Source organism: Erinaceus europaeus, chromosome 10 (assembly GCF_950295315.1).
Source record: "Erinaceus europaeus chromosome 10, mEriEur2.1, whole genome shotgun sequence".
Classification (NCBI taxonomy): Eukaryota; Metazoa; Chordata; class Mammalia; order Eulipotyphla; family Erinaceidae; genus Erinaceus; species Erinaceus europaeus.
In genome coordinates this window covers 2820090-2835266 of record NC_080171.1, presented here as the reverse complement: position 1 = coordinate 2835266, position 15177 = coordinate 2820090, and the positions used below count along the sequence as shown (strand labels likewise).

At 48.4% G+C, this 15177-nt stretch overlaps 2 protein-coding genes across 3 annotated transcripts in view; one reads left to right on the top strand and one right to left on the bottom strand.

Moving 5' to 3' along the window:
• Nucleotides 1-15177, top strand: part of ABITRAM (actin binding transcription modulator) — a 378866-nt gene that overhangs the window by 197124 nt on the left and 166565 nt on the right. The gene's annotated exons all lie outside the window — the stretch shown is intronic.
• Nucleotides 1-15177, bottom strand: part of FRRS1L (ferric chelate reductase 1 like) — a 47086-nt gene that overhangs the window by 26376 nt on the left and 5533 nt on the right. For both annotated transcript variants that reach the window (XM_060199052.1, XM_007516178.3), the window contains exon 2: nt 4720-4804. In XM_060199052.1, coding sequence (XP_060055035.1) covers nt 4720-4804 — 85 coding nt within the window. The remainder of the gene's footprint in view (nt 1-4719; nt 4805-15177) is intronic.

Sequence of the window (15177 nt, the reverse complement as noted above, 5' to 3'; positions counted from 1 at the left end):
CCAGGTTTAATCCCCGCACCACCATAAGCCTGAGCTGACAAGTGATCTGGTTAAAAAAAAAAAAAAAGGAGAGTCTCTTTGTAAAACCACTATGCTACCTACCCCCCCCCAACACACACACCTAAAAGGATAATCTCATCCTATTAATGAGTTTAGTCCAACCAGGAATAGAGTTGGGGGGAGAAACTGAGATAGTCCCAGACTATAAGAAGCTTCTCTCAATCCAAAATGACAACCCAGGTGCAAGGGACAAGGAAAGGGGGGGGGGGGGGGTCAAATGGCCAGAGAGGAGAGGCTGTATTTGCTTTCTCACAATCACAGCCAAAGGACACCAAACCATTCATCTAAAGCACACGGCCCAGGCAGGGGCACACCTGCTTGAGTGCACTGTTAGGGAACAAGGACCCTGGTCCCCACCTGCAGGAGGGGAGCTTCACGAGCAGCGAACCAAATGTCTCTCTTCTCTCCTCTATTTTCCCATCTTCTCTAAGGTTCTCTTTGTCCTATCAAATAAAAAGAAAGGAGAGAAAGAGGGGGGGAGGAGAGAAAGAAAGAAGGCTGCAGGAGTCGGGTAGTGCAGTGTAGCGCAGCGGGTTAAGCGCAGGTGGCGCAAAGCACAAGGACCGGCGTAAGGATCCTGGTTCGAGCCCCCGGCTCCCCACCTGCAGGGGAGTCGCTTCACAGGCAGTGAAGCAGGTCTGCAGGTGTCTGTCTTTCTCTTCCCCTCTCTGTCTTCCCCTCCTCTCTCCATTTCTCTCTGTCCTATCCAACAGTGACGACAACAATAATAACTACAACAATAAAACAAAGAGGGCAACAAAAGGGAATAAATAAAGAAAAGAAAAAAAAAAAAGAAGGCTTCTAGGAGCAGTGGATTCACTGTGCAGGCACCAAGCCCCAGTGATAACCCTGGTACCAACTGGAATGGAAGGCAGGAAGGCAGGAGAGAAAGAACATATGAACGACAACGAATGAATGTCCCGTGTGGTAGTTACTGACCAGGGCTACTTTTTTTTTTTTTTTTTTTACCAGAGCACTGCTCAGCTCAGGCTTATGGTGGTGCTGAGGATTGAACCTGGGACCTAGGAGCCTCAGGCATGAAAGTCTTGCATAGCCATTATGCTATCTTCCCCACCCTTATCTACTTTAGCTTTTCAGGGTGTTGAGGACTGAACCCAAGGCCTTCCGACAGAGGGAGCATGCGTTTGAGCGCCACCCTTAGTCTCTGCAGCATGGATCTTCTGATCTGCCTTTTTACTCTCGGGCTACTCGGTGCTAATACAACTACAAATTGACACTAAAGCGCAGAGGTGTGTTATCTAAAAAATAAGGTGTGTTATCTAAAAAATCTGATATGTGAATGTAGATTCATTCATTGACCAACACTGAAAGGAAAACATTTTAATTACTTTTAAATTTTTTTAGCTCTATTTTTATTTGATAGAACAGAGAGAGATTGAAAAGGAGGGGGACACAGAGGAGAGAAAAAGAGAGACACTTGCATCCTTGTCTCACCACTCATGAAGCTTTCCCCAGCAGGTGGGGACCAGGGGCTTGAAACTGGGTCCTTGTACATGGTAATACATGCACTTAACCAGGTGTGCCACCACCCGGCCCCACATTTTTTTTTTTTTTTTTACGGCAGACATCTGGAACCCTTAAAAAATGGCTAACTTTAATTTGAGGAACACTGTCACACAGCTGTCAGAATATCAGAGAATTGTAGCAATGGGTGGGAACATCCAAGCTCAGATGGGAGGAGAATGAAGGAGTCGGACACTGGTGCTAAGTGCTAACTCAGGCCAGAGACCTGTCTACATGCCAGCGGATGTCCTAGCCAGCAAGGAAAGTATGTTAAGTTCCTGACATGTGAAACTAGGGTTAAAAGAGCCAGAGAGCCAGGAGAAGCTAGAGGAGTGGACAGACCAGAAAACAAGTCACCTGACACCCTCAGGGCACCAAGGTTTCTTTTGTTCCCCAAAACATGCCTCCTGCCACCAGACCAACAGGTTATTGGTCATCTTCTTCAGAAATAGTATTATTGGAAGGGTTAGGGAGAGAGCACAACTATTATGCAGATGAACCTCAGGCCTGAGGCTCTGTGCTCCCAGGTTCGATTCCTAGAACACACCACAAGCCAGAGCTGAACAGTACTTCTGGTTTAAAAAGAAAAAAGAAAAACAGAATTATTACATATACTCTATCCCTTAGAAATACTTCTATATCAAATATAATTCGAAGCCCCTATATTCAGCTTTTTTTTTTTTCTCCTTAGACTTTGAGGTGGTGATGCTGTTGTTGTTGTGGTTATTTTTGGTGTTTGGTGATGGTGGTGATGCTGGTGGTGGTGGCAGTGGTGGTGTTGTTTTTGGTGGTGCTGTTGTTGTTGGTGGTGGTGGTAGTGGTGGTGATGTTGGTGGTGATGCTGGTGTTGTTGTTGGTGGTGATGGTGTTGGTGGTATTGGTGTTGGTGTTGGTGGTGGGCATTACAGACAACAAGCAAGATAGCTCACCTGGGAAGGTGTCTGCTTTGTCATGTGTGTGATCCGTGTTGAGGCACTAGAGGGAAGCTTCAGCACTGTGGTCTCTCTCTCTCTCTCTCCCTCTCTTTCTTTCCCTCTTTCTCTCTGTCTCACTATTTGTCTAGCTGAAAAAGTTGATCTTGAGCAATGAAGCTCCAGCAAAAACAGCAACACCTCTCAAGGCAGTAGTTGTTAAGATATTTTTCCCCCTAAGGGCCAGGAAATAAAGATTTCAAAGAGAAGGGGTCTCTTCCAACAAAGCAGATACAACTGGGCGGGAACCTACCTATTTATTCCCTTTTGTTGCCCTTATTTTTTTTATTGTTGTAGTTATTATTGTTATTGATGTCATCGTTGTTGGACAGGACAGAGAGAAATAGAGAGAGAAGTGAAAGACAAAGAGGGGGAGAGAAAGACAGACACCTGAAGACCTGCTTTACCACCTGTGAAGCAACTCCCCTGCAGGTGGGGAGCCGGGGACTAAAACCAGCATCCTTACGCCTGTCCTTGTGCTTTGTGCCACCTGCACTTAACCCATTGCTACCACCCGACTCCCTATTTTTTTTTTCTTTTTTTTTTTAGCTCCAGCCTGTTGTGACTTGAAAGAATACTGTTGAGAAATGTGTCAGAGGTCAGGAGACAGCTCAGCCAGCAGAGTGCACACTTTGCAGATGCACAGAGATCTGCATTTGACCTTCCTGTATCAAACGGGTGAACCTGCATAGGGGAAGCTTCACTAGTGATAGGAGTGTTTCTCCCTACCTCCCCTTCTTCCTTCCTTCCTTCCTTCCTTCCTTCCTTCCTTCCTTCCTTTCTTTTCTTTTTTTTATTGGACAGAGACTGAGAAGAATTGAGAGAGGAGGAGACAGACAGAGACAGAGACAGAGTGACACTCGCAACCCTGCTTCACCACTCATGAAGCTTTCCCTCTGCCAAGTGGGAACCAGGGGCTTGAACCCGGGTCCTTGTATACAGTGCCCGGTGCGTCACCGTCCAGCCTCTTCCTCTGTTTCTATCTGTCATCAGGAGAAAGGAAAAGTCAGCTGAAAGCAAAGGCATCCGACAAGCCCAAAGTTCTGGTGGCCAAAACAAAACGAAACGAAACAATCAAGGCAACAAGTATGGACTCACCACACCTAGGTAAGAAGCTAGTTAGAATGGCCAAAGCCTAGTGACTCAAAGACACTGGCAAGTCATGGCTGTTCACGGGAAAAGGAGTCGGCTATCAGACATGCTTATCACTGCCTGGCACAGCCACTTCTGCTGACCAGACCCTGGAATGTTCTATACCACGGGATTCTTCATACAGCCAGCTGCTTAGAAGACACCGGAGTCAGCCCAGAGTCAGCTTAGGAGCCTATGTGACCTCTGCTTCCCTGTAGATCCGAGCTCACATTCTGTGGTCATGATTAGGACTATCACCCCATCTTCCACACTGACCCTGGGTCCATACTCCCAGAGGGATAAAGAATAGGAAAGCTACCAGGGGAGGGGATGGGATACAGAGTTCTGGTGGTGGGAATTGTGTGGAGTTGTACCCCCTCTTATCCTATGGTTTTGTCAGTGTTTTCTTTTTATAAACAAAACAAAATAAGATAAAATAGAAAACACCTGGGCCAATGCCATTTAAGCACAAATAGAGAACCACCGACAAATGTCCCAGTGTGGAGCGGCATGCTAGAACCTGCGAACACACACACATCCAAAATGGAGCACGTCTCTGTCTCTGCTGAGGCTCGTGATGTTTGATGCAGGGGCAGAAACACACACACACACACACACACACACACACACACACACACATCCAAAAGGGAGCACGTCTCTGTCTCTGCTGAGGCTCGTGATGTTTGATGCAGGGGCAGAAACACACACACACACACAAACACATCCAAAATGGAGCACGTCTCTGTCTCTGCTGAGGCTCGTGATGTTTGATGCAGGGGCAGAAACACACACACACACAAACACATCCAAAATGGAACACGTCTCTGTCTCTGCTGAGGCTCGTGATGTTTGATGGAAGGACAGAAACACACACACACACAAAATGGAGCACGTCTCTGTCTCTGCTGAGGCTCGTGATGTTTGATGTAGGGGCAGAAGCCTTGGGGTCTGGGGAGGAGCATGTGGTCTGAGCACTGTCTGCACAAACACGCCAACGTTCCCTCCCGAGTGACCGACTTGCAGACCCACCAACCTAAAGCAGCCCTTCGTCCTTCCGCAGTCATCCACCTTGATTCTGGCAAACGGGTCCACAGGCGGCGCGGTGGGGAAAGGGTAACCTGGGAAGTGAGAAGGAAGACTGATTAGAAAGCCCCACAGAAACTCTTCTTCCTGATAGCTCTGATTGTCACGGGACAGAGACAGAAACTGAGCGGGGAGGGGAGATAGAGAGAGGCAGAGACAGAAAGAAATTGAGCGGGGAGGGGAGATAGAGAGGGACAGAGACAGAGAGACACCGGCTGCTCTGCTTCACCTCTTGTGAAGCTCTCCCCCTGCAGGTGGGGACTGGGGGCTTGAACTCGGGTCCTTGAGCTCTGTGATGTGAGCACTCAACCAGGTGTACCACCACCTGGTCACCCCCAGTAGCAACTTTTCCAATGACAATTTTAAAAAATACATTGACCTTTTTTTTTTTTTTTAATCACACATATCCAGAAATGTCTAGGGTCTCAGAAAAGGGGTTCATTTTAAGCTTAATTCCCCTCTTCAAAAAGAGGACACAGGGCTTACACCTTTGAACCCAGATTCCCCATTAATGGGGTGTACTGGGGGCCTTTCCTCACTTTGCAGGCAAAAACACTGAGGAGTGACGCTATATAATCCACGGCTGATCAGTGTTCTACAGGAGTTTGGGGGGAAAAAATCACAATTTTAATGTAATACACATGTTGTAGGAGAAAAAATTAACAATATACTTATACATTTGATAGTTTATTCATTTACATATGGTTTTCCCATTTCTCTGAAATTCTATTTTTTTTAAAGAATGCTATGGTGTTTTATTTCATTTTATTTATTTTTTTGACTCCAGAGTTATTGCTGAGGCTCGGTGCCTACACCATGAATCCACTGCTCCTGGCTGCCATCTTTTCTCCATTGTTGCTGTTGTTGTTATTGTTGCTGCTGCCATTGTTGTTGTTGGATAGGACAGAGAGAAATCGAGAGAGAAGGGAAGACAGAAAGAGGAGAGAAAGATAAGACACCTGCAGACCTGCTTCACTGCTTGTGAAGCGACCCCCCTGCAGGTGGGGAGCCAGTAGCTCGAACCGGGATCCCTGTGCTTTGCACTATGTGCACTTAACTTGGTGCACCACTGACCCCCATCTTACCTTTTATAGATTTTATTTATTTATTAATGAGAAAGAGAGGAGGAGAGAGAAGGAACCAGACATCACTCTGGTATATGTGCTGCTGGGGATTGAACTCAGGACCTCATGCTTGAGAGTCCAGTGCTTTATCCACTGTGCCACCTCCAGGGCCACTGAACTTCTATTTTCTAGGAAGCTGCAGGGCATTTCCATATCTCACTAAAAAAAAAAAAAATTATTGTCATGGTAGCTTTATGAACTTTTTCAGATGGAACAAGAAAGCACAGACAAAGAAGTGTGTCTGGAGGAGGGCCAGGCTGTGGCATACCCAGGACTATGCACCAGGACCTGGGTTCAAGTCCTGGATTCTTGCCTGTAGCTGGGAAGCTTTAGCAGTGCAGCTATGCTGCAGATATCTTTCTCTCCGTTTCTCTCCATCTGTACCAAAAAGGAACAAAAGACAAAAGAAATGGGGGGGGGGGTTAGCAAAGTCCTGAAGCTAAGATTCAAATCTGGCTTATGTGCATGACACAGCAGGCATTTATTATTACTATTATTATTATTATCTTTATTTGTTGGACAGAGGCAGCCAGAAATCTAGAGGCAAGGGGGGTGACAGAAAGGCAGAGAGACAGAGAGACACCTACAACACTGCTTCACCACTCGCAAAGTTTTTCCCTGGAGGTGGGGACGGAGGCTCGAACCTGAGTCTTTGCAGATCATAACATGTGGACTCAGCCAGGTGCGCCACCACCTGGCCCCTTTTTTATTTTTCTGCTGAGGTTTGGTGCAAGTACTATGAACCTACTGCTTCTGGTGGTCATTTTATTCCTATTTTGTTGGACAGAATAGCCAGAAATTGAGAGGGGGAGATGAAAGAGGGAGAGAGAGAGACACCTACAGCCCTGCTTCACCACTCATGAAGCTTCCCCCTGCAGGTGGGGACCAGGGGCTTGAACCTGGGTCCTTGTGCACTGCAATGTGAGTGCTCAACCAGGTGTGCTACCATCTGCCCGCCTGTTGAACCACATTCTTTACATTGTGAAATCTGTGCTAACCCTGAGTTGGTACTGCCAGAACTGAATTTCAACCTACCCCTGAGGCCGGCAGCAGGCTATAACCAGAGTGATATTCTAAAGCCTTCTGCCTGTAAGTGACCTGACTATTTAGAATAAACTTGGAACCACTTGCCAGCATTTGAACACAAGTATCTCAGCTGCAACCCAGCCTCCTAAGGGTCAGCGCTGGGATGGGGTGAGGACTCCGCAAGCCACATTTCTCTTCCGGTTGCTTAGGTTCAGCTCAAAAGAGACATTAGAGGAGGCTGGGAAGCAGGAGACGGAAAGACAGCCACTTCTTCCTGTTTGATCGGTCCATGAAGGCAGCTGCTAACCTTTTTGTTTTCCCCAGAGTTCCAGAAGCAGCCTGATCATGTTCCCAGGAAAGCAGCAGCAGCTGGGCTGAGCAGCCGGGGGAGGCAGCTGGAGAGCGCCCTGTCCACCTCCTATTCTTTCCTAACCCCCCATCTGCCAGTTCCTTCTCCCCACCTTGGGTACTCAGTCTAGTGCATTCTGCGTGTATCCTTCTGAAAAACAGGAAGGTCTTTTAAAATTAACATCCTGATACATGTATCATAGCAAAGCAGTGTTTTACTATAATAAATCAAAAGGAGACATTCGTAACAGCTGGTACCAGGAAGCATGGGAGTGGGGCTAAGTTTCTTTTCTTGGTCAGTTCCTCACGGAGCATGGGACTCTGCCTGGCCAGGGGGCAGATCCCACTAGACTGTAGTATTCTGTATAGTCCTCAAAACACCAACCTCACACGTTTTTGTTAATGTCTTTATTTGTTAATGTCTTTATGAATGGTTTACAGTCAACAGTAAAATACAATAGTTTTTGCTGGTCCTTGGTGCAAGTACTATGAACTCACTGCTTCTGGTGGTCATTTCCTCCCCCCCTTTTTCTCCCTATTTTATTGGATAGAACAGCCAGAAATTGAGAAAGGAGGGGGAGATGAGAGAGGAAAGAGAGGAGAGGAGAGAGAGAGAGAGAGAGAGAGAGAGAGAGAGGCAGTTTTCGGTTTCCCACATAACAATACAACCTCCACTAGGTCCTCTTCTGCCATCCTGTTGCAGGACCTGACCCCCCACCCCCACCCCAGAGGCCTTTACTTTGATGCAGTACATCAACTCCAGTCCAAGTTCTGCTTAGTGTTCCCCTTTTGTTCTTATTTTTCAACTTCTGTGAGTGGGATTATCCCATATTCATCCTTCTGTTTCTGCGGATCTCACCTCACATGATTCCTCCAAGCTCCATCCAAGATGAGGTGAAGAAGGTGAAGTCACCATTTTTAATAGCTGAGTAGTATTCCATTGTGTATCTAGACCACAACTTGCTCAGCCACTCATCTCCTGCTGGGCACCTGGGTTGCTTCCAGGTTTTGGCTATTACGAATTGTGCTGCTATGAACACAGGTGCACACAGGTCTTTTTGGTGGGGTGTGTTGGGTTCCTTAGGATCTATCCCCAGGAGAGGAACTGCAGGGTCACAGGGCAGGTCCCCTTCAACCTGAAACTTGTGCATGATCACTTTATAAAGATAACTTCCAGGGGCTGGGCGGTAGCACAGCAGGTTAGGCAGGTTAAGTGCACGTGGTGCAAAGAGCAAGGACCAGCATAAGGATCCCAGTTTGAGCCCCCGGCTCCCCACCTGCAGGGGAGTTGCTTTGCAGGTCTGCAGGTGTCTTTTTCTCCCCGTCTTCCCCTCCTCTCTGCATTTCTCTCTGTCCTATCCAACAGTGAATGACATCAACAACAATAACCACAACAAGGCTACAACAACAAAGGCAACAAAAGGGGGGGGGCAGAAATGGCCTCCAGGAGCAGTGGACTCATGGTGCAGGCACTGAGCCCCAGCAATAACCCTGGAGGCAAAATAAATAAACACAACTTCCAAAAGTGCCTTCAGCCCAACCGGGATCTAAAAGTTCAGGCCCAGGCACAACATATCTCATTACACCAACAGTGCCACCTTGTCACACAGTCCACAACCAGGTGTGGGGTCTGGAGGCACCAGAGTGGGCACCAGTCTCTACTGCTGAGGGTCCCATCTAACCTAACCTACTATGGATGGTGCTCGACTTTGCTCAGCACGTGAGCTCTTGTAAAGTACGTGGCGGTGACTGCGTGTGTGCTGGGCACTGGTCAGCTCTGGCTTACGGTGGTGCTGGGATCGAGTCTTCCGTACAGCTAGGATACATCACCTCCACCACTTGACATATGGTTCTACTCATGTGTAAATGACACTGAAATAACTCGAGACTGGTGGTGATTCTCCTTGGGCAACCTCTCCATCTGTGACAATGAAAGACTGATCGCTGGTCCTGAGCAACAGACACTCTGTGATGTGCATATGTCGGGCCTGCAGTGTGCCGACAGTCACGCTTTCTTATAGATCCTCCCAGGCCTGGACACTGAAATTGCCGCCAACTGTCTCCCAAGAAGAGAGAAACATCCTGATAAGATGCTTCTATGTGTAAGAATGTTTTTGAAAATCCTAGGTCATATTTATGATAACACTACTTGTTGTTACTGTTTTATAATTGCCACCAGAGGTCTGGCTGGGGCTTGGTGCCTGCACAGAGATGAATCCACCATTCCCAGTAGCCATTCTCTCCTCCTCCCTTTTTATTACTTGCTGGGACAGAAAGAAATTGAGAGGGGTGGAGAAGATAGACAGAGGGAGGCAGACAGACAGACATCCACAGGACTACTTCAGCACTCATGGAGTGTGCAGATGGGGGCCAGAGACTTGAACCAGCGTCCTTGTGCACAGAAATGTCTGCACTCAGTGCACTGCGCCACCACCTGACCCCTGGGTCTCACTGTCAATTCTGAATGCGATGATCTGAGTATTGGGCCTCACAGCAACATTTCCAGTCTCTTCAGCAGTGCCTGAGGAAATCTTTTTCCATACTTTTCACTGTATCAATTAATTGTATCAGACATTCTCATAATTTCGTATTTCTCTACATAGTAACTGGGTTAAACATCTCTCCATGGTCATCTGAAAACCACCTGTATTTCCTTTTATTTGAAACACACACACACACCACTATGTATATGCATTCTTTGCTTTCATAACATAGATTTCAGTTTTATTCATTGGACGGCGTGTTTATACAAGATATAAATTCACTGTGGGTTCCAGATATTGCTGTCTTGTTCTCTCACTTGGAAACCAATTTGATTTTTAAAGTAACGTTCCATTGGCCCCAAACCTTTCGATTTGATGGAGTCAAGGTAATGATTCCTCTTCTGGCTTGCATTTGTTTTCTAGTCTTGTATAAGAGATAAACTTCCACTCTGTGGATAAGAAGGTATTGCTTGTGTGTGTGTGTGGGGGGGGGGGGCACTGGAGCCTGGTGCATACAGACATTTCCATCTCTCTGGGGCCAATTTTTCACTCTGCTGAAGAAACATGAAGAGAGAGAGAGAGAGATGACAGTGCAGTGATACCTCCCATGCGGTGCTGTTTTTTTTTTTTTTTTAAATCAGTGACTTTTAAAAAATATTTATTTTCCCTGTTGTTGCCCTGGTTGGTTTTCTTGTTGTTGCAGTTATTATTGTTGTTGTTATTGATGTCGTCGTTGTTGGATAGGACAGAGAGAAATGGAGAGAGGAGGGGAAGACAGAGAGGGGGAGAGAAAGACAGACACCTGCAGACCTACTTCACTGCCTGTGAAGTGACTCCCCTGCAGGTGGGGAGCCGGGGCTTGAACTGAGATCCTTACGCTGGTCTTTGCGCTTTGCGCCACCTGCGCTTAACCCACTTCACTACCACCTGACTCCTTGGTGCTGGTTTTATTTTAAATTTAATTTTATTATTGGATAGAGACAGCGTAATTGAGAGAGGAGGAGATAGACACGACACCTGCAGCCCTGCTTCACCACTTATGAACCTTTCCCACCACAGGTGGGTGTTGGTCTGCTTCTAAATTCTGCTTCTAAGACCCCTTCTGTTTCATTGGTTTAATCCCCCCTGCTTAACACTGTATTCTGTTTACATAACACTGTTAACTAAGCACCCCCTGCCTCCAGGGCATTGGTTTAATCCCCGCTGTTTTGCAAGCTTTTTCCTTCTCCCCACCTCCATCCTATGTACATCCTCTTCGGACCTGACTCTTCCGCCTCAGGATATATAAGGACAGGATTGTGATTAGAGATAGCTTAGATTGCGCTGTGTTCCACATGAATAAAGACTGAACTGTGTACCACTCAGCCATGAGTCCCTGGTCGTCTCTCTCTCCCGCCTGCGAAGCTAGCCTGGCAGGTGGGGGCCAGGGGCTTGAACCCAGATCCTTGCACACTGTCATATGTGCACTTAACCAGGTGCGCCACCAGCTGGCTCCAGTTAGCATTTACTTTAGAAACTATGGTCTTTGAGTAAAGCAAGTTGCTGTTCAAGGTGTGGGCAGGCCGCATCCACAGCGGAGGACTGAGAAGGCAGGCAAAAAGACTGAGGGACACATGGCCCCCGGCCTGAAGTGCAGCATCAGCTCTCCTGGGTCTCCAGCTGGCTAGTCACCTGCAGACTCTGGGCCTGTCATCGCGGTAAGCCAAGTGCTTACACTAAGTGTCTCTCCCCTCACGTCCTCCCCCCATTATTGTAGTTGCTGTTGTCATTGGACAGGACAGAGAGAAACTGAGAGAAGAGAGGAAGACAGAGAGGGGGAAAGAAAGACAGACACCTGCAGACCTGCTTCACCGCCTGTGAAGCGACCTCCCTGCAGGTGGGGAGCCGGGGGCTTGAACCAGGATCCTTGTGCTGGTCCTTGTGCTTAGTGCTACTTGTGTTTAGCCTGGTGTGCCGCCTCCTGTCTCCCTCCACCTCACGTCCTATTGGCTCTCTCTCTCTGGAGAATCCTGGCTCACAGTTACCCCCATTATTCAAAGAATCAACTGTAGCCTATTTGATCTTCTTTACAGCATCTCTGGATTTTTTTTTTGAATTCTCTTTACATATTAGAGAGAGACAGCCAGAAATCGAGAGGGGAGGGGGTGGGTGATACAGAGGGAGAGAGACAGGGGGCCAGCCGGTGGCACGGCGGGTTAACCGCACATAGTGCTAAGCACAAAGACCAGCATAAGGATCCCAGTTCGAGCCTCTGGCTCCCCACCTGCAGGGGGGTCGCTTCACAGGTGGTGAAGCAGGTCAGCAGGTGTCTGTCTTTCTCTCCCCGTCTTACCCTCCTCTCTCCATTTCTCTGTCCTATCCAATAAAATGGGGAAAAAATGGCCTCCAGGAGCAGTGGATTCGTAATGCATTCGTAATAAGCCCCAGCGAAAACCCTGGATGCAAAAAGAAAGAAAGATCTGGAGATAGACAGAGACAGAGAAGATAGAGGAGGATACAGAGAGACACCCGCAGCCCTGCTTCCCCACTCGCAAAGCTCCCCTGCAGGTGGGGGCCAGGGCTCATTTCAGCCTGTGTGCTCCACCAGGTGCACCACCACCTGGCCCTTCATGTTTGGATTTTATTACATTAAATTCTACATCTTTCATGCCTCCTCAGACTTTCTTTAGAGGTTTTTTTTTTTTAGCAATTCAACCTTACAGTTTTTGCTACTCCATCTTCTGGGGGCTCCTACCTGAACACTGCACGAGCAGGGCAGCTCTGCGTGCCCAGTTCTCCACCACAGAGTTTCTCCTTTCTCCAAGGCTCCTCCACCCATGTTCCCTATGTCAGGGGAGAGCCCCAGGACCCTGAAGTCTCAGCTGCAGACCTCGCCACATGTGCCCACTCATCATCCCTGCACTCCCGCCTGAGAAACTGCCTCTGCCTCCGGGGATTGTCATCTCCTCTCTGCTCCTCTGGCCCCACTACCGCCCCTGCCTCCATCTACTGCCACCATCTTCTTACAAAAGAAATCTATTTTAGGGAGCCGGGCGGTAGTGCAGCGGGGAAAGCGCACATGGCACAAAGTGGAAGGACCGTTGCAAGGATCCCGGTTCCAGCCCCCGGCTCCCCACCTGCTGGGGAGTCGCTTCACAGGTGGTGTCTTTCTCTCCCCCTCTCTGTCCTCCCCTCCTCTCTCCAGTTCTCTATCCTATCCAGCAACAACAACAGCAGCAATAATAGCAATAACAGCAACAACGGAAAAAGATGGCCTCCAGGAGCAGCGGATTCATGGTACAGGCACCGAGTCTCAGCGATAACCTTGGAGGCAAAAAAAAAAAAAAAAAGTCTATTTTATCACAGCACTATTTAAAAAATGTCACTGCAGCTGAGAAGGCAGCACAGTGGTTCTGCAAAAGACTCACATGCCTGAGGCTCTGAGGTCCCAGCACCACCATAAGCAAGAGCTGTACACTTTTAAAAACTTGTACTTATTTATTTATTATTGGATAAAGCCATCGAGGAATTGAGAGGGGAGAAAGAGATAGAGAGGGAGAGAGACAGAGAGACACCTGCAGCCCTGCTCCACCACTTGCAAAGCTTCCCCCCTGCAGGTGGGGACTGGGGGCTTGAATTCGGGTCCTTGCACATTGCTACATGTGCCACCACCTGGCCCCAGCAGAGGCTTTCTCTCTCTCTCTGTCTGTGTCTCTGTCTCTCTCTCCACCTCTCATTTTAAAACATCAGCAACAAAACAGCGGGCCAAGCAGTGGCACAGGCAGTTGAGCTCGTATCACCATGCACAAGGACCCAGTTCAAGCCCCCAGTCCCAACCTGCAAGCTCTTGGAAGTTGCAGGAGTGCTGAAGCAGGGCTGCACGTGCCTCTCATTCTCACTCCCCATGTTCCCTCCCCCCTTCGTGTCTGTCTGTCCTATCAAATAAAAGAAAAAGAGAAAGGAGGGGAAGGGAGAGAAGAGGGGAGGAAAAGAGCGGCCCCTGGGAGCAGTGGCATCACTGAGCCACAGCAGTAAGCAGAGGGCAGTGCCATGGCTGCCAGGCTGTCGGGCTCCGGCCTCCCACCTCCCCACCAGTGACTTCCCAGCTCCTGTCGTCCTCACTGCGGCTGTAACCACCCACTCGCGGTCCTCTTAGCTTTGCCCACTAGCCTTTGTTTGCTTGTTTGTTTTTGCTTTTTCCTTTGCCCCCAACGTGTCATTCTCATGTTATTTTTTTTTTCTAAAATAAAGACTTGGATTAAGTTCGATATTGGATTGAGTCTAAATTTTTATTTCCATTTTTCTCTTTCCTTCTGTGCTCTGTTTCTGAACTCCTTCCAATAACTGTTCTGATTCATAGGATAATTAAGGATTTTTTTTTTTCTATTTTGCTATTCCTATAATACAAGAGCTACTTGATTCCTCAGGGTCTCGCATGGCTTCATGGTTTCCATTCTTGTCTAATCCATGGACACTATCTGTCCCTGGTTCGCAACCCCTTGAGTCTCTTCTGCCATACTCCACCGGGGGGCTAGTGGCTTCTGGTTTGCTTCCAATTAACTGCCTGGCCCACAGCCCTCAGCTGTTAATTCAGTACTTCACTCCTGGAAGGTGTAACCAGAAATCGTCTGTTTGAAACCCTGAGAATTACTGCATCAGCCTTTGTGCGTCTGTGTCGCGCGCTCTCTCTAATATTTTCATTTATTATTGGATAGAGGCAGAGAGACATTGAGAGGGGAGGAGACAGAGAGAGACAGAGAGAGGAGAGAGAGGCAGGCATCTGCAGCCCTACTCCACCACTCATGAATCTTCCTCCCAGCAGGTGAGGACCAGGGGCTTGAACTCAGATCCCCGTGCACTGTGCGCCACCACTCGGCCCCCTGCCCTTGTCTTTCTGGAAGGTCTGAGCTGTTTCTGCTCAGCTTGTCACGGCATGAAGGGAGACACAGCAGGGCTCTGTGAACTGGAAAGCTGCACACATGGGCGCGCGCACATACACGCACACACACGCGCGCGCACACACGCACACACATACACGCACACACGCGCGCGCACACGCACACACGCACACACGCGCGCGCACATACACACACACGTGCACACACACACACGCACACACATACACGCACACACATACACGCACACACATACACGCACGTGCCCTGGTGCCACAGCTCTCAAGCCGCCACTACCCCACTTAGAATCCTGCATTTCCGCAATCCCCACACTCCCAGTTTCAAACTCCTCTTCTCTGGTCACCCAAGAGCCCCCAAGTCCTTCTGCCCCACACCAAGGCTTTTCCTAGTACATCCAACAGACACCCTTCACTCCAGGCTGAACCACTGAATCTGAAAAGCCAGACCTCCCACCTGCTGCACCCACAATGACCCTGGGTCCATGCTCCCTGAGGGATAAAGAACAGGAAAGCTATCAGGGGAGGGGACAGGG